Source organism: Grampus griseus (assembly GCF_964374135.1).
Source record: "Grampus griseus genome assembly, chromosome: 20".
Taxonomy (NCBI): Eukaryota; Metazoa; Chordata; class Mammalia; order Artiodactyla; family Delphinidae; genus Grampus; species Grampus griseus.
In genome coordinates this window covers 29,918,603-29,936,820 of record NC_139014.1, presented here as the reverse complement: position 1 = coordinate 29,936,820, position 18,218 = coordinate 29,918,603, and the positions used below count along the sequence as shown (strand labels likewise).

The following is an 18,218-nucleotide window of genomic DNA, read 5'->3' as shown; positions in this document are numbered from 1 at the left end:
CTGAACAAGTCCTCACAAAGCTAAGCTGCCCAAAGCTTACTGTTATAACATGGTGGCTATTATATTTGAAGAAGAGCAACATGTAAATATGGGGCATTACCATCAAATAACATTACTTCTTTGAGTCTGAAACTGTGAATAAAATAATAGCATAGGGGGCTTCCCTGGTGGCGCAGTGGTTGAGAGTCCGCCTGCCAATGCAGGGGACACGGGTTCGTGCCCCAGTCCGGGAAGATCCCACATGCCGCGGAGCGGCTGGGCCCGTGAGCCATGGCCACCGAGCCTGCGCGTCCGGAGCCTGTGCTCCACAACGGGAGAGGCCGCAGTAGTGAGAGGCCCGCGTACCGCAAAAAAAGTAAAAATAAAAAAAATAATAATAGCATATACCTTTGTATAGGTTGGAATTGAGACCTGGTCAAAATTTCAGCTTTCTTTCCAAGGTTTTTTCTCATTTGGAACTTTTCTTCACCTGAAAGAATAAAGTACATGCATTTTTTAGTGAATTTTTGCCAACCCAGATGATTACTTTCATTCTCGAGAATTTTCCTTGGTCTGATCCAGAATAAGAAATAATCTACATAAACAGAGTGCTTCCTAGTTGGGTTTGGAGTGAGCACTGTAGAAGAGGTTTTTGCTCTGAAAGTTTATTTCCCTTGCTCAGAGGGGAGAACTATATTCTGACTCTCAGAATACAATCAAGCCATTTACTGGCCTTTCAGTTATAACTGCACAGTTATTTCTGGAGACAAATGTTGTTTTGTCTTTTCAGGAAGGCAAACTGACCTGGTTCCTGTCAACAGACACCAGGGGGCGTTGAAACCAAGAACTGTTTGTTCACTAAAGATTCCAAATAGAAAAGACCACTAAGAGCAACTAAGAGCAACTAAGCCCCTGCACCACAACTAGTGAGCCCCCGTGCCACAACTACGGAAGCCCACACGCCTAGAGCCCGTGCTCCGCAACAAGAGAAGCCACTGCAATAAGAAGCCCGTGCACCACAAGGAAGAGTAGCCCCTGCTCGCCACAACTAGAGAAAAGCCTGCGTGCAGCAACAAAGACCCAGTGCAGCCAAAAATAAGTAAAATTAAATAAATAAATGAAAATTTTAAGAAAATGAAAAGACAAGACCAATGTTCTGGGCATTCCCAGAACATTAACTGTGTCTCTTGGCCACCAAACACCACTTAATGAGTGGGGATGGGGTCTTGAGTACTAAGGAGCTAATTCAACTGTCTTCTGTTCTCGTTGGCCTCAAGCATCTGAAGTCACTCCTCCCCAGCTCTTAGTAAGGCCTCTGGACACACGGGGCCAGTATCCATTTTCCTTTCCACCATTACATAGCTCTGGTTTATAGAGAAGAGGACAGACAGACCAGCCTGCCCCGCTGGCAAATGCTCATGATCCGCCTGCCATTCCTTAGGTCCAGGAGGTAGTCTGGTAGGCAATGGGAGGCCCACTATAAAAGTGCCACCTTCAGCAGAAGCCAAGCTACTCTGAAACCCCACCAGTGGAGAAGCCTAGGGGTTCTTCTTCTTTCCACCCCTTTTGAAATGCCTAGAAAGCGTAAACACCTGGAAAGCATAAATGAATTCCTAATAAGCACAATTTAGACCTGGAGGGGAACTTAGAGATTTTAGAGTGTAACTTTCTCCTTTACTTTACATGGAGGGAAAGTGGGGCCCTCAGGTGGAGTGACATGCCCAAGGTAATGCACAAAAAAAATCAGTGGCAGAACTGGGCTTGGAACCCAGCATGTATGCAACTTTTATCCCTGTTGTATTGCCTGGTATGGAGAGGATATATTGATATATCAGAGCCCTAGTGAAAAAGGGGGAGGAGAAGGGCTAAAAGGAGGAAACAGAGTAGAAATCAGAGGCTTCTACATGTACTTTAGATGTTTGTATCCAACTAGCCCTGGTTTTCTGACCTGCCTGCCCCATAACTTCTCTATCCTACTCAACTCTCTTCCAAACACTAGTGAAGTGGCCATGTACAGGTCAGGCTCACACAGAAAGTGATCATGGGCAGAGGCTCCACAGAAAGAGCTGGGTGGCCAGAGACCCAGGTTTGGGAACTTTAAATACATATTGTCGTGAGAATTTAACTGTTCATCTAAAAGCTTACAGCTTCTTAAAATGCTTGTGCCTGTGACGGGGGCCTGCATCAGGTTAGAGATGGCAGCTGGAGTATGCAGCAGGAGGAAGGGAGTATGGTCGGAACCTAAACCCACCCAGCCTGGGTTCAGACTGTTGAGACACGACCCTGGACCGAGCTACATGGCTTAGTAGGTGGATAACCCTGGTTTTAAAAATGGATGGTTGCATACCTTAAAAGAGCGAAAGTGCACAATTTTTAAAATGCCTGTATCAGAACCTGTGGTTCACTTGTATCTTGTCTTGTGTCACACCCCAGCTGCTGATCCAAGGTTAATTTACCATGTAACGGGAAGCAGTTGCTAAGCTATAGAGAACCCAAGGCCTCCCAAGGGAAGGACATTACATTCACTGTACTGTTGGCTATTATTAACCCTTTGCTAAGATGCCAAGCAACCAAAGGAAAATGATGGTGGAACTCTGCCTTTTGGGGAAGAAAAGGACATGGAAACCTAGTTCTGGTTGTTGCTGTGTCAATAACTAGCTGTGTGGCCTAGGTCAATCCCTCAGGTCAGCTCAGCAAAGATAACTGAACACACGCTATGTGCCACAAAAGAGCCTGAAATCTAGGGAAAGAGACTACAGGGGGAAAATAGAAGAAGAAGCAACTGCTATAACGTATGCTATAAGAATGCAAGGGGAGGTATAAATAACATGATGTATGGATGTCATGAGACTAGTGAGGGGCAGGGGAAATCACTGAGCCTAAGTTTTCTCATCTGTAAAATGAAAGGCCTGGAAGGTTATTTCTAAGGACCTTTCCAGCTCTAAACATGTGTGATCTGACAGAAAGTAAAGATGAGGGACTCTCAAAGGAATCTGCCCTGAGGGCTTATTACCAGAGGCTTGAGGTCGGGCACAAGCATGTTGTATTCCTTCAAAGTCTTCTTCAATGGGACTTGAGGTCTGCAAAAGAATGAAAGAGCAAAGAAAGGAGGGTCACTGGAGGCAGACATATCATCAGAAGGTGGAGAGAGAATTTCTTGATGTTCTTAAACCTTGAAAATCTTCATAAGGTTCCTACATCTTCTATAGAAAAAGAACAAACCTTCATCACAGACATTAAGAACTTATTTGTACTATGTGTTCTTCCTCAACAACAAGCCCTCCCCCACCTCCCATTCTGAGGTGGAATCGGGTGACTTTCCCCTTCATCATCCCCTCCTCACCACAACCTTCCAACAAAGATGTTTTGATTCCTGGGAGCTTTATCAGAAAAGCCAAAGAAGGTAGGAAAAACGGCCCAGACTGCAAAGCTACTCTATGGGGTGACCAGTCAGAACACTGGTTCCTTTGAGGGGAGGCAGGGAGTGGGAGGAAACACAAGGAGGTCTTTTGGGGGATCAAGAATGGTCTATTTCTTGATTTGGGTGCTGGCTACATGAGTGTGTTCAGCATGTAAAATTTCATGAGCTGTACACTAAAGACGTGTGTAGTCTTCTCCGTTATACTTTTTATATACATCTACATGTTACATGTATATACATATGTATGTTACATGTATATACATATGTATGTATATATACTTATACATTTCTATTAAAGATTTTCTTAATGTCCCAGTCCACCATAAAACCAAGAATGTTTAAAGGATTAATAATGGAAAATTGCTCTAACTGAGTTTTCAGAAGCGCCAACAAGTGGAAACTACGCGTTTTGATGCATTACTGAGTTCTTCTTGTCAGTCAAATGCTGTGACTGACATGTACAATCCTCTCTTTCCTCTTCCGTACCTTCCATATTGGTAAAAGAACCCCAAGAAGTGGCAGGTTAGGGGACAGGTGAGGTAAAAATAACATAAGTAAATAAGAGAATCCAATAAGTTTCATTTTATAAATGAAAATACTCTGTACAAACAGGTTCTTGCAAAAGCTAGGCAGATCCCAGAGAAAGCCCTGTGTACTGGACAGCCTCACATTCACTGCTGACACTGTGACTCTATTCCTGGCTCTCTCACCACTAAATCTGGCCAGGCCAGGGCTAATTCCCTACATCTGCGTTTGCCAGTTCTTCACACAGAGGAATAACAGCAGGCTGCCTTCTCTTCCCTTCAGGAAGGATGTGTGAATTGGGTAACATGAAGGAAAGTGTTTTGAAAAAAGAAGTACAAAGTGCTGTACAAATGCAGGAGCCACAATTTTGGGAGAAATTGCTTATGACCTTCAATATCAAAAATCTTATTTTTCACGTTTTTTCAAAACACACAAAAACACTGATAAATTGACATTATATACTTTTATGTGTAAGCTATTTTTCTTAATAAAAATAATTTTAAAGGAATAAGGCAACAGAAAAGCTGAAGATGTACTTTATACTGAACTGTAAATTTTTACCTCTAGGGGCTTCCCTGGTGGTGCAGTGGTTGAGAATACGCCTGCCAATGCAAGGGACACAAGTTCAAGCCCTGGTCCGGGAAGATCCCACATGCCGTGGAGCAGCTAAGCCTGTGCACCACAACTACTGAGCCTGTGCTCAAGAGCCCGCAAGCCACAACTACTGAAGCCCTCATGCCTAGAGCCCATGCTCCACAACAAGAGAAGCCACTGCAATGAGAAGCCTGGGCACCACAATGAAGAGTAGCCCCTGCTCACCTCAACTAGAGAAAGCCCACGCACAGCAACGAAGACCCAATGCAGCCAAAAATAAAAACAAACAAATAAATAAATTTATTAAAAAAAATTTTTTTACCTCTAGAGCCAAGTTTTCTTGAGCAGTTGAGGAGTAAAAATATTCATGGTCTGGAGTTAAAACTTCATCTGCTATGTCTTCAGAAGACTCTGGTGAACAAGTTGGTTGCACGGACTGATCCTATTAATAAGGTAGGAAATCACTTTTAAGTTGGTGTTTATTGTAAACAAATCCCTTTACAGCTGGATGCAGTGTTAATGATGGGGTATCAAAAATTACTCTGTGGTCGGGGTGACACTCTCTGAGACCTTCCTGCCTACTTGCACCTCTGACCCTCCTTCCCCACTGTGAGCTGTGACCCCCTGGAGCAGGCCCTCCTTCCCCACTGTGAGCTGTGAACCCCCTGGAGCAAATGTGACAAATGACAGTCCTGAATCTCAACATCCTTACCTGCACAGTGGAAGTGGGGGGAGGTTGGGTGACCTTTTTGCTCTAAAATTCACAGGAAGAAAAAAGTCCCTAGACAACTCAAGCTGGGGACTGAATTTAAACACCCTGATCCTCAAGAGCCTAGATACAGTCCATGTGTTGGCATTGTCCTCCAGGCTGAGGCTGCTCAGAACTGGGACCCCCTCAGGTATTCCCGTTTAAAGGCAAGTGAAGAAGCATGATTTTGGGGCTTCCCTGGTGGTGCAGTGGTTAAGAATCCGCCAATGCAGGGGACACAGGTTCGAGCCCTGGTCCAGGAATATCCCACATGCCGCGGAGCAACTAAGCCCGTGTGCCACAACTACTGAGCCTGCACTCTAGAGCCCGTGAGCCACAACTACAGAGCCTGCATGCCTGGAGCCCGTGCTCCACAACAAGAGAAGCCACCACAGTGAGAAGCCTGCGCACCGCAACGAAGAGCAGCCCCCGCTCTCCGCAACTAGAAAAAGCCCGCGTGCAGCAACAAAGACCCAACACAGCCAAAAATAAATAAATTAATTAAATAAATTTATAAATAAAAAAAAGAAGCATGATTTTAAAAATAGCAATGCAATCTCAACAATAAAAACAAAATAAAGTAAGTTATTTCTTCAGCATCTCCACTCTACCCCTTCCTTTTTTGCTCTTTCTCTACATTCAGGCCCTGATCACCACATGGCCAGACAACTGGCTCCTTTCCTCATCTTCAGTCATCCCTTTGCAGAGGTTTTGTGGTTTATTTCCTTGGACATTGCTTTTGCCATACTTCCTCCTCTGTGCACTTAGCAGCTGCTTTCCTCAACCTCTCCTGTCAAACTGAAATTTCTCAGACAAGCTTGGCCTCCCATACATTCCCCACTTCCCTGACAGAGATGCTTCCCAGCCAAGCCAGTATGCTGAATGTGGCACATCCTTCCAGCCCTCACATGGGAGAAAGAATAAATTGTCCTGTGAACAGTTTGTGTGCTATGATTACTACAATAGTATGTTCTTCAAAAGACCTCTAATGTTATCACACCTGGCTTTTTACATTGTTTCATTCTCAGCTGCTGTTTATATTCTTTAAATGATCCTGGGCCCACGTCAATGGTGATTACAAAAATTCTGGTTCCTTGCTCTGGCTGGACTATGGCCCAACTGCATGCCTGAAGAATGCACTAAATCCCGGAAGCAAGGCTGTAACCCCAATGCAAATGCTAGGATATGACTGTATCCCAGAGATCTTGCTGAGGCAGAGGTTTCAGGCATGAACACCTTCCTTCCACTGAGTTGAAAGCTGAATTTGGGTCTTAGGTGACATTCCAGGTGAAGGTACTCCCATCGCAACCCTGGCCTTGTACTTCAATCTGACCTGAGTCACGAGCTTTGGTAGCTGACCGTGCTTTAAGAGTTAGTCTTGGGACTTCCCTAGTGGCGCAGTGGTTAAGAATCTGCCTGCCAATGTAGGGGACATGGGATCGATCCCTGGTCCAGGAAGATCCCACATGACGTGGAGCAACTAAGCCCGTGCGCCACAACCACTGAGCCTGTGCTCTAGAGCCCGCGAGCCACAACTACTGAAGCCCTCGTGCCTAGGGCCCGTGCTCCACAACAAGAGAAGTCACCGCACTGAGAAGCCCGCACACCAAAACGAAGAGTAGACCCCACTCTCGCCACAACTAGAGAAAGCCTGCGCGCAGTAACGAAGACCCAGCACAGCCAAAAATTAATTAATTAATTAAGAAAAAAAAGAGTTGGTCTTGTCTAGCCAACTTGACAGAAAGCTCAAGGGTCAGAGCTGAATATAACATTTGTCTGTGTTTTCCCCAAGCTCCGATATACACAATGCTTTGAGTTGAACTAACTCAAAAAGTATCAGGCAGGGCTTCCCTGGTGGCGCAGTGGTTGAGAGTCCGCCTGCCGATGCAGGGGACACGGGTTCGTGCCCCCGTCCGGGAGGATCCCACGTGCCGCGGAGCGGCTGGGCCCGTGAGCCATGGCCGCTGAGCCTGCACGTCCGGAGCCTGTGCTCCGCAACGGGAGAGGCCACAACAGTGAGAGGCTTGCATACCGCAAAAAAAAAAAAAAAAAAGTATGAGGCAGGGAGGAAAGACTTCTTCTTTCATGTCAGAGACACGAGGGCACATGCTCCAACAAAAAAGAACTAAGACAGATATTATTTCAACGTCATAATACATGACAACTCAGTTCTAGTAGGTCTTTGGGTTCAAGTTGGCTCTCCAGGCAGTATGACTCACGCTGTAAGACTGCTCAACAACCACAGGTGCATCCGAATTTTCTTGAAGGACTTCCCCATGCTCTGGCTGCTCATTTTTTCTGGGGGGCAGGTGCCTGGTACCTAATAATTATAACACAATCATTGTCATTTGGTGATATTCAAATGGCATGGAAGGGGCGAAGGGTGGCATGAGAGAAGAGATGTAGGCATATTCTGCCAAGGGTGGCCATGTTTCATATGTCAAATCGAAGTGGAGACTGTTAGGCTAGTCTGGCCCCAGCACGTGGCCCTGGATCAGCCACCCTTTTGCCTACCCATTCAAGAGCGATGCTTGACAAGGAACAGATTTTAAATACCAAAAAAATCCAAACCAATAGATTTTCTACCTAAGATAAATAATAATTTAGATGTACCTTCCTTTGATTTGCAAACAACTGTGAAACGATATCCCATGCCCTGACTGCAAGCAAATTACCAGGTAGAAATACACACTCTTCAGTTTTCACCTACAAATCTCTAAAAGTGATGACAGTAAATGCCATTTGTCTCTAAGTTCCTCAGGCATAGACTCTCTGAGAGCCACTGGAATTTTTCTGGCTTAAAATGCAACGCAAAGAAGGGGGCAGTACGGAGTGGCCTTCCACCAATGCCTTCAGGTAAAAGGTTCGATTCTTTGTGAGGTTAGACCCAGATCCAGGGTCAGTGCATGGAGATTATTTTACTTCCTTTGGACAAAGGAATCTGCTCTGGTAATAGAAAAACTCATGAATCTCTGGACTTCTTTACCTGTCTGAAGGACAGTGGGATTAGAAGGATATGCTGCTTTCCCCTGGAATTCAGGATTCCCAGACAGGTAGGAAAGAAGACCAAAGGAAATATTCTAGGAGGTTTACTTATTTTTGAGAGCTGACAACTTGATAGAGCTCACCTACCCTGACTCGTCCAACTGAACTTACCGCTGAAACTTCGAGGCCCTGGCTGTCTGCCATGCTGGTCACTGCTGCGGTCACTGCTGCGGTCACTGCTGTCTGTTTTGTCACACTTGCCATTTCCTCCTGGCTCATCATTTTTCTTGGGATGCTCTACAGCTTGCTGCCAATCCACGTGCTCAGGGACCTTAATGGGGGGCTGCAGCAGGGGATCAGGCCTGTTTTCAGCCTCATTTTCTAAAGTCACACTACTCTGAGGATGCCAAGGAGGTACTGCCAGCTGCCCAGTAGCTGCTTTCTCTGCCATTTCTTTCACCTCCGCTGGATGTAAGAGAAAGCAGCGTTTAAAAGATCACTGTGAATGCTGGAAACAAAAGCTTTAGATTCTTAAAGAGTTATATCATATTTTATAGCTCATATTGTCACAATGATTGCGTTTTTGGAATTGCATCATCCTTAACTTGGCCTGAAGCAGAGGAGAGAATTGATGATAGAGTAAGGGAAAGGCAGAATTTCAGTTAGTTACAGTGCTTTTTGCTGAATTAGAGTAAAAAAGTAACAGGAAACTTGTAGACGGACCTTCTTGCTGTGAAGATTTTATAAGAAAATGACATCTGAAGCCCCTAGTCTGTAGAGACTCATGGAAGGAATTCCATTGAGTCTGTCTAGCCTTTCTAGACCACGCTGAGCTCATATTTGGGGAGTACGCATGTATGTGTTCATGTGTGTTTTCACTCCCATTTTCTCTACTTTTGCAATGTCACTTACAAGATTAGACTGATACAAAAGGATAATGCCCACAAAATATGTGAAAGTGACACTGCAAGCTCTCTACCTTAATAATGTTATATATTAAACATCTATATTGTGTGTTTTTACTGCATGTGTTATATAGCACACATACATATATATATATGTATACACATGTAAAATAGAAGAATTTCCTATATAGTACAGAAATGAATAAAGCACTTCTCTCTGCAGTGTGTAATCAGAAAGGTCTTGCTTTTAAAATGGAACGATCTAAAAAGAAAAGAATATGGGAGAACAATGCAATACAGGCTGTGTACTTACAGATGACAACAAGGTTAGAAAGATACTTTAAATTTCATTTTGTTCAACAGAATCCATGACTTTATACTCACTTTTCCATTTTAAGTGTATCTCTCCAGCATCTTCATTATTTCTTGACTTTGTGTTACAGATTTTAGAAGACACAGATTCCATACTGATCCTGAATTGCATAGATTTGGAGGAAGGGAGTGAGTGGACACAAACACATCAGTTTGCTCAAGTTCCTGGCACAACCCCAAGCCCATCAACCCACCCGGAGGACTGTCCCCTATTACTCTGAGCAGTTCCTGAGATTGCACTGACTCCGACCCACCACCAGGGAGCACTAGACTTCCCAACGTTCCGCCCGCAAGGCTCTACCTGGAAGAGCCTCGGCCAGGGGTGGATGACGTGAGTGGTCCCTGTGGGTGGCCTGGCACAGTGAGGAGTGCACCACTGAGCTGTGTCGTTCTGGTTTGGGCACTGGACTCTCTAGGCCTTCCCTGGCTAAGAAATAAAAGGAGTGGGTTAGAAGATCTCGAGGTAGAAGACCCACAACTGAAACACAGCTGCACCAGACAGAATCCTGGTTACTTGGGCTGTAGCAGAGCCCTGCCACAATGCCACAGAACATAGGTGAAGGTTCAGTAGCTGTTCCTGCCCTTTGATCAGAATCCTCTGGTAATATGCACACCTGCATATCAGTGATAGCACAATAGCTAACATTTATAAAGATGGTCTTGAGGCACCAGGGGCTCTGAAGAACATTCAGAGATCTTCAGCCTAGTTTCACTGAGTTCGAGACCATGTCCTGCCACTGGCTAGCTGTCTGACTTTGGCAAACTTCAATCTCTCTGGGCCAAGGTTTCCTCGTCTGCAAAACAAGGGAGTTTCTTTTTCCTCTAAATATTCCATTATAATATATACGTTATCACCTATTAAACTAACTCTTTGAAAATGTGTGATCTATGGCATATATGTGAATTCCCTTTTATCCAGAATACCCCACTCTCCCACTGGATCAGAGTGCAGAGACTTTTGAATTGGAAAGGTCACATCCAATCAGTTTCTTTGAAGAGCAATTTGGCAATAGCTATCAAGAATCTTTAAAATGTTCAAACCCTCTGAGCTAGTAACTCTGCTTCTGAGAATCTATCAAGGACATAACCCAAAATACAAAAAAAAAAATTTACTGACAAGTCACTGTAGCCCTATTCATAACAGGAAAACAAAAAATAAAGAATAAAACAACCTAAAATTCAACAATTGGGGAAATTCAACAATTTCAAAGTAAGTTTACAGGATGTTTTTAATAACAAGGGATAACCATGTTCTAAGATAAAGCAAAAACTGAGGATACAAAATTGCCTACATGTATATAATTACAATTTTTTTAAGCATACAGAAAGAGTAGGTGGATTGGTAGCAAAGTGTTAAACTTTTCTTTAGTCAGTTTTTGTTCTCCTGGGGGAAGAGGGTGGAGCTGGGCAGGCGAAGCCACAACTACAGCTTTTGCTTTGTCATCCAGTGGCTATACTATCACCCTATATGCCTCTGTCAATGATGTGACTGCTAAACTCTCTGATGCCAGTTAGGTGGTTCTTCAGTTAATTTCCTTTGTAAAGGTAAAATACACTGATCTAAAATGTCTGGGCATTTTCCTTGATTCTCCCTTAATGTACATATTTAACCAAAATGAATGGAACAGCAAATTTGTCATTAGTTTTAGTCACCACTGGGGGTACGTACAAAATTTTCTTTCCAGGAGGACTGACTTCAAGCTGTGGATTAATGTTGCCATTTAACCACAGAAAAGGAAAACTAAATTGATATAATACTCTATCTTGAAAAACATTTATTGCTCCATTAATAATTCCTCCTATGCAGGGACTGCCCTGGTGGTCCGGTGGGTAAGACTCCGTGCGTCCAATGCAGGGGGCCTGGGTTCGATCCCTGATCAGGAACTAGATCCTGCATGCATGCCACAGCTAAGAGTCCACATGCCACAACCAAGAGTTCTCATGCCGCAACTAAGTGTCTGCATTATGCAACTAAGAGTCCGCATGCCGCAACTAAGACCCGATGCAGCCAAAATAAATAAATAATTTAAAAATAATAATAATTCCTCTTATGCAAAATAAAATTTGTTTTACCTAAGTTCTTAAAAACCCAGCATACGCATACACTCTCCTTCTGGTGATTTGTGCTGAAACCAATTCATTTTGTTGATCTGGCTAAAAATCAGAGGCCGCAAGGTAACAATGATACTGTTCAACCCCCTCCTTCTGTCCCCCAGAGTCAGTGATGCTTATTTTGAACAACACTGGTTTTCACATAGTTTGGTTTCTGTAGCACTGGTGCATGGAATACTTGGCAATTCTTTTTATAAGAAAAACCATCTGGGGACTTCCCTGGTGGTCCAGTGGTTAAGAATCTGTGCTTCCAATGCAGGGGGTGCAAGTTCAGTACCTGGTTGGGGAACTAAGATCCCACGTGCTGCGCGGTGCAACCAAAAAAAAACAAAAAACCCACAATCTGGGCAGTTTCAGAAAGGCAGGATGCTTTACTTTTGACAACTGATGAGTTCTGTGTGGCTAACCTGCCAGCCACTTGATGTCCCCTGCAAGTCTCCATTATACCACTATTCTCACTTACGCAACGGAGAGAACTTGCCAAGATCTGTTTCTGTGTTACTATGCCCCATCTCTCACAATCTCTTTGTCACTAGACATATGAAGATCATTAAGTGGCCTCAGGGTCACATGGGAGTCTAAAGACATGGTGACACAAAGAACAATACAATGTTAACCCACCTGCTGGTATTTTGGTTCCTGTTTCTTTCCAAACTGTCCTTGGCTCCGTGAGTGGGCTGAAATTGTTCACCTCTGCTCTGTTTTCCAGGACCACAAAGAGATGGCAGCTTAAAAATCAGTAGACATGTTTCAGTGCTTTGATGAAGGAATTCCTCTTCCCTTCACTCTCACATTCTATATATATATATATATATATATATATATATATTTTTTTTTTTTTTTTTGGCTGCGTTGGGTCTTCGTTGCTGTGCGCAGGCTTTCTCTAGTTGCCGTGAGTGGGGGCTACTCTTCGTTGCGGTGCACAGGCTTCTCATTGTGGTGGCTTCTCTTGTTGTGGAGCATGGGCTCTAGGCGCGCGGGCTTCAGTAGTTGTGGCACGCACGGGCTTAGTTGCTCCGCGGCATGGGGGATCTTCCCGGACCAGGGCTCGAACATGTGTCCCCTGCATTGGCAGGCGGATTCTTAACCACTGGGCCACAAGGGAAGCCCCTTCACATTCTATTTTTAAAGCCATTCTCGCTAAGTGTGTAGAACTAACCAGACCTCTCAAGACAATTTCATTTTGCATGTTTCACATCTAGTAACGCATCTCTTAGCTGGAGGCCTATACATAGAAATGTTGGCCCCCAGGACTCCAGGCTGAACAGGGCACAAGTGGAGAAGGAGCAGACAAAATAGACATCAAAAATCCCCAAACTTGGACTTCCCTGGTGGCTCAGTGGTTAAGAATCCGCCTGCCAATGCAGGGGACACAGGTTCGAGCCCTGGTCCGGGAGGATCCCACATGCCGCGGAGCAGCTAAGCCCGTGCGCCACAACTGCCGAGCCTGCACTCTGGAGCCCAAGTGCCACAACCACTGAGCCCGAGCGCCACAACTACTGAAGCCCGCACGCCTAGAGCCCGTGCTCCGCAACATGACACCACAATCAGAAGCCCGCTCGCCGCAACTAGAGAAAGCCCGCGCGCAGCAACAAAGACCCAACGCAGCCAAAAATAAAAATAAATAAATACATACATAAATAAACAAATTTATTTTTTAAAAAAATCCCCAAACTTTCCCCTATATTATTTAAGGCAGCAGGTTTTGTGGCAGGAGCCCCAGGCCCTGGGTTCTAGTCTGACCTTTGCTCAGACTAACCTAAGAGAGCCTTATGTTTCAGTTTCCTCATCCATAAAACAGGGACCATAATATCTACCTAAATCCACCAGGGGGATGCTATGAAAATAAAACACAACAACAAAAAAAGGCCACAATACTTCGGAAATAGTAGAAGCAAAATAAATGAAAGTCTATGCCCTTTATCCAAAAGAAAGACTTTGGGATCTGCTTACTCCAATTTTAACAAACTTAGTTAATTATATTTCCTAACCTATTAAGGCAACAAATGTGAGATTTGGGGATGGCAGCAAGGTGCCTAAAGGTGAGAAGATACATAAAAATGATCATAATCTCTCTGGAATATGACCTCCAGAGGCTCTTCTGTGGCGGCAGCATTGTACCATGGAACATCACAATAACAGATGTTCAGAAAAATGTCATGGTCACCAAGGAAAGGCCAGTATATATTTAGAATATATCCAAAATAGGTATTTAGAATAATGGGAAGTTTGTAATGTTTTCATTCAGTATGATTAAAAATTTGAGAATGGAGAAATTAAAAGAATGAATTTCAATTGTCTGAAAAAATCATTGAGGTGAAAATGCCTTACTCCTGATTATGCTAGAAAACCAGGGCACACTTTTTAAAGAACAATTGAAATACGGTGTAATCGTTTTCCCCATAGTCTCATGTACTAGTAGGTGGCTTCCAACAATGACTGTCATCAATTCCTTCCCTCCCTGCCATTTGGGAGCTGGAATCTACTTCCCTCCCCTTGAATCTGTGCGGGCTTCATGACTTTGACCAACAGAAAAGCAGCAGAAGTGACACTGTCCTAGTTTTTAAGAGGCCTGGCCGCTTCAGCTTTCACTTGGGAAGCCAGCTGCCATGCTGCAGAGAAGCTTGGGTGAATGAAAAGCCAAGCGTGGAGAGAGGCCCTCTGGGGGAGCCTAAGGCACCAGACAGGTAAGTGAAGCCTTCTTGGACCTTCTTGCCCAGCCCAGCCTCCAGCTGAATGCAGTCGAGGGGGTGATCCCAGCCGGTGCCACATGGAATGGAGGAATCACTCAGTTAAGCCCTGTCTTATTCCTGACCCACAGAATTATGAGAAATAATAAAACATTGTTATTTTAAGTCACTAAGTTTGGGCTTTTGTTGTTGTTGTCAGACAGCAATAGGTAACCAAAACACAGTATACAATAAAAGTTATTTCTAATGGTTTTCTAGCAAACTCTAACTTCCAATAGAAACAGAAAAATTAAGAATCTAAGTAAATTCTTTGTGCCTCCTCTTTACATAAAAACAAATGCCAAGGCTTTTCCAAATGTTCTAAGTGAGGACTGAAGCCTCACTGAAATTCAGCAAGGAACAGTGAAACAGCACGAGACTGGGAGTCAGAAACCTGCCCCTGACCAGCTGTGGGCCTCGGCAGTAGCGCAGCAAGGCATGGGGGTTAAGTGGGAGTCGTCTGCCCTGTGCAGGCCTAAGTGGGTGCACTGCAGGTGGAGGATTTTAAAACAATAATAAAACTCACCAAAAGCCTGCTTTTTATTACCATGAGCCAGAAACTCTGAATAATTTTAGTAATAAGATCTTCCTTCCAATGGTGCTGACCTCTCCTACTCCACCCCGCTCTCAGCCACACCAGTGGACCTTGGAAAGTTTAAGTCTCTGAGCTTGAGCTTCACACTCTGTAAAAGGATGGGCTCGATCCACCTCTAAAATTCTGATTCAAGAGGCAGCCAGCTCTGCATGTGTGAACTTGTTCAAATTCATTCGTTTAGTCCTTCCCTCAATGACTGTTTATCAAGTACCTTCTACGTGCTAGGCCCCCTTCTTGGTGTGGGGACACAGCATGAGTAAGACCCGTCCTTAAGAAGCTCATGGAGGAACCACTCTTCAACCCATGGTTTCTCACATCCTCTGAGGCAACTTCTTTGACTATCGAGTCCCTCTGTCCCCCACTGGTGTCTGAAATACTCATAGTAGAGCCTGTGGTTCATTCATCATAATATCCCAGGGTCTAATAAATAGCCTCTTGCTCTATAAATGTTTGTTGAATGAGTGAATGAATGAATGAATAAGCAATTTAAAATGGGGATTAATACCTGCCCAAGATACCATATTTGGTGAGCTGAACTCTATAAAAGTGTCAATACTTGATTATTTTAACCTATAGAACAACAACTTCACATGGTTCAAACTTCTCTGAATTTACAGAGAAGGACATGGGCTGTGTGCTGGGTTTGGAACAGGAGGTGAAGAGTTATCTATCTTGGGCTTCCCTGGTGGCGCAGTGGTTGGGAGTCCGCCTGCCGATGCAGGGGACACGGGTTCGTGCCCCGGTCCGGGAAGATCCCACATGCCGCGGAGCGGCTGGGCCCGTGAGCCATGGCCGCTGAGCCTGCGCGTCCGGAGCCTGTGCTCCGCGGCGGGAGAGGCCACAATAGTGAGAGGCCCGCGAACCACAAAAAAAAAAAAAAAAAAAAAAAAGAGTTATCTATCTTGGAATTCCAACCTAGAGGCCTTACTTCCCAAAGCCAAGAGGACCCCACTGTGAGCTGGCTGTGCTGACATCAGTCCTTGCTCGCAGGTCAGGGGCAAGGCTGAGCCCGGCTCCAGATCCTGCTTGTGCTGCCCTGCCCCCACTTCTCAGCCTTACCTGTTGGCCCTTCTCCGGCTGAGCCCTAGTGCTTTCTTCAGGGACTTGGGGGAAAGGGGTGAAAGGTGTCCAGCCACAGCTGCTTCTTTTCTTGGACCTTTTGCCAAAATGTCCTCCTTGAAAGTCTCTCATTGTTCTTGGAGACTTTGCTAGGGTCGGGCAGTTGCCCTCAGTGTCCGGCTGCAGGTTCCCTGGCAGCTGCATGGCAGGAGGAATATAGCTTGAAGCTTGGGGGCCCAGGGCTGAAGGCCAGTCATAGCCGTTTGCAAACTCTCTTGAGGAAGCCCACAGAGACCTGCCCTCCTGCTCCTTCTGTGTCATCTCAAGCTTATCTATTTTCTGTTGAATACTCCTCAGCAAATTGGCATTCTGGTGCATTAAGGTCTGTGAAATCTTTAGATTCAGCACACACTTACTGATGTACTGCTCGGTCAGGGACCTGTTGCTCACGTTGCCCTTGGCTCCTCTGGCTGGCTCAGGCAGGCTGGGTGAACTCAGTGAACCACTCTGCCAGCCCCAGTCCTCAAAGGAGAGCTCCGTGTCAGCTTCTGAAGAGCTGCTGTCTTCATGGGAAAAACAGCATGCCTCTCTCTCCATCTTTTCCAACTCTTCTTCCATGGACTTGAGTTCATCTACCTGGTTTTGTCTGGCCCCCTCAAGAGATGAACCAGTTCCTGGGGGCTCTTCCTCTTTGTCATCTCCCATGTCCAGGCAGCCTGAGTAGATTTCGTTGATTTCGAAGCTGCAGAGGCTCGCCTGATCTGGGCTGGAGCTCCTGGCCTCTTCCCCCACAGAGCAAGCAGAAGAAGCAGCGTCTTGGTTCTGTGTCTCCTGGGCCTCCAGACTTGGGTCTGGGACCAGAGGCTCTGGTGTTGCTTTCTTGGTGAGAGTGGAGTGACCCCTTGGTGAATGAAGCTGACCACCTGCTGAAAAGAGTAGCAACATGCAGCTGATTAAAGTAATTGCAGCAGCTCAGCAGCCTTGGCTTGTTGCTCCAGCAGCATGAGAACACAGAAAAAAGCTTTTTATCTTCCCACTCCCTTTCCAGTTAGGAAGACTACCAGATACACACACAGAGGGTGAGAGGGTATTTCTAACTATTTTGACGTGGGTTGAGATAGAAAATTTGGGGGACTTCCCTGGTGGTGAAGTGGTTAAGACTGGGTGCTCCCAATGCAGGGGGCCTGGGTTCGATCCCTGGTCAGGGAACTAGATCCCACATGCATGCTGCAACTAAGGAGTCCACCTGCCACAACTAAGGAGCCCACCTGCTGCATCTAAGACCCAGTGCAACCAAATAAATATATATATATGTATATGTAAGAGAAAAAAAAAAAGAAAATTTGGGAAGGATCAAACCCGGGAGGAAATGTTCTAAGCCTAAGTTATAGTATGTTCAAAACATGCATAACTTCAGGACAAGCAAATTACAGGCCCCTGAATCTTAGGACTAAATTCATACTTTACACTAAAGGTGTTTGAATATTCATGTCAGTTCAAGTTGTGCTCTTTGTGAGCATCTGATAAAAGAAGCTGAGACACTGCCCAAGAAGCCACTGCACTGAGAGATAATACCTCAAAAAATAACTCCAGGACTGAATACCCACCACCCCTGGTTGATGGTGTAAGCTCGCAGAGAATGGGTCGAAGGAGCCAAAGTAATAAGAGCTTGGAGGGCCATTCTGGAGGCTTCCAGGCCTGTCCAAAGAGTCAGAGAATAGTCACTTGGCTAGAATCCAAAGGCCTATGTTCCAGGTGCGTAATAAACCTGGAATTGTGAGCAAGCCACAACCTCTCTGAACCTTAGTTTTCGCATCTGGAATATGAGGGCATCAAGCCAGATGATTGCAAGGTCCTTTCCAGCTCAGAGCTCTAAGGTATCCAAGTGTACTAAAAAGCAGTAAGGCTTTAGAAGAAAGGTTGGAAGGAAACACCAAAATGTTAACAAATTATTTCTGACGAATTAAAATGTTAAGTAATCTTCTTTGTATTGTTTAGAATTTTCTATAATGAGCAGATAATAGTTTTAAATTTTAAAATCACCATTTTTATTTGTGAAACAATTAAATACATTCCTAAATCATACTAGAAAGAAACAGATTGTTACTGCACAGTTCTGGATCCAATCAAGGTGTATATGGAGCCCAAAAAGTTTAACTTAATAATTTTAAGGATCTTGATTTTTCCCTAAGGC

At 44.8% G+C, this 18,218-nt stretch overlaps 1 protein-coding gene across 1 annotated transcript in view; it reads right to left on the bottom strand.

Moving 5' to 3' along the window:
• Window positions 1-18,218, bottom strand: part of TEX14 (testis expressed 14, intercellular bridge forming factor) — a gene marked incomplete at its 5' end in the record, with an annotated part of 80,557 nt that overhangs the window by 19,352 nt on the left and 42,987 nt on the right. The window contains 9 exons of the mRNA XM_082679879.1: window positions 388-469; window positions 2,993-3,059; window positions 4,842-4,961; window positions 7,487-7,587; window positions 8,424-8,717; window positions 9,542-9,630; window positions 9,831-9,956; window positions 12,263-12,369; window positions 16,157-16,947. Coding sequence (XP_082536005.1) covers window positions 388-469; window positions 2,993-3,059; window positions 4,842-4,961; window positions 7,487-7,587; window positions 8,424-8,717; window positions 9,542-9,630; window positions 9,831-9,956; window positions 12,263-12,369; window positions 16,157-16,947 — 1,777 coding nt within the window. The remainder of the gene's footprint in view (window positions 1-387; window positions 470-2,992; window positions 3,060-4,841; window positions 4,962-7,486; window positions 7,588-8,423; window positions 8,718-9,541; window positions 9,631-9,830; window positions 9,957-12,262; window positions 12,370-16,156; window positions 16,948-18,218) is intronic.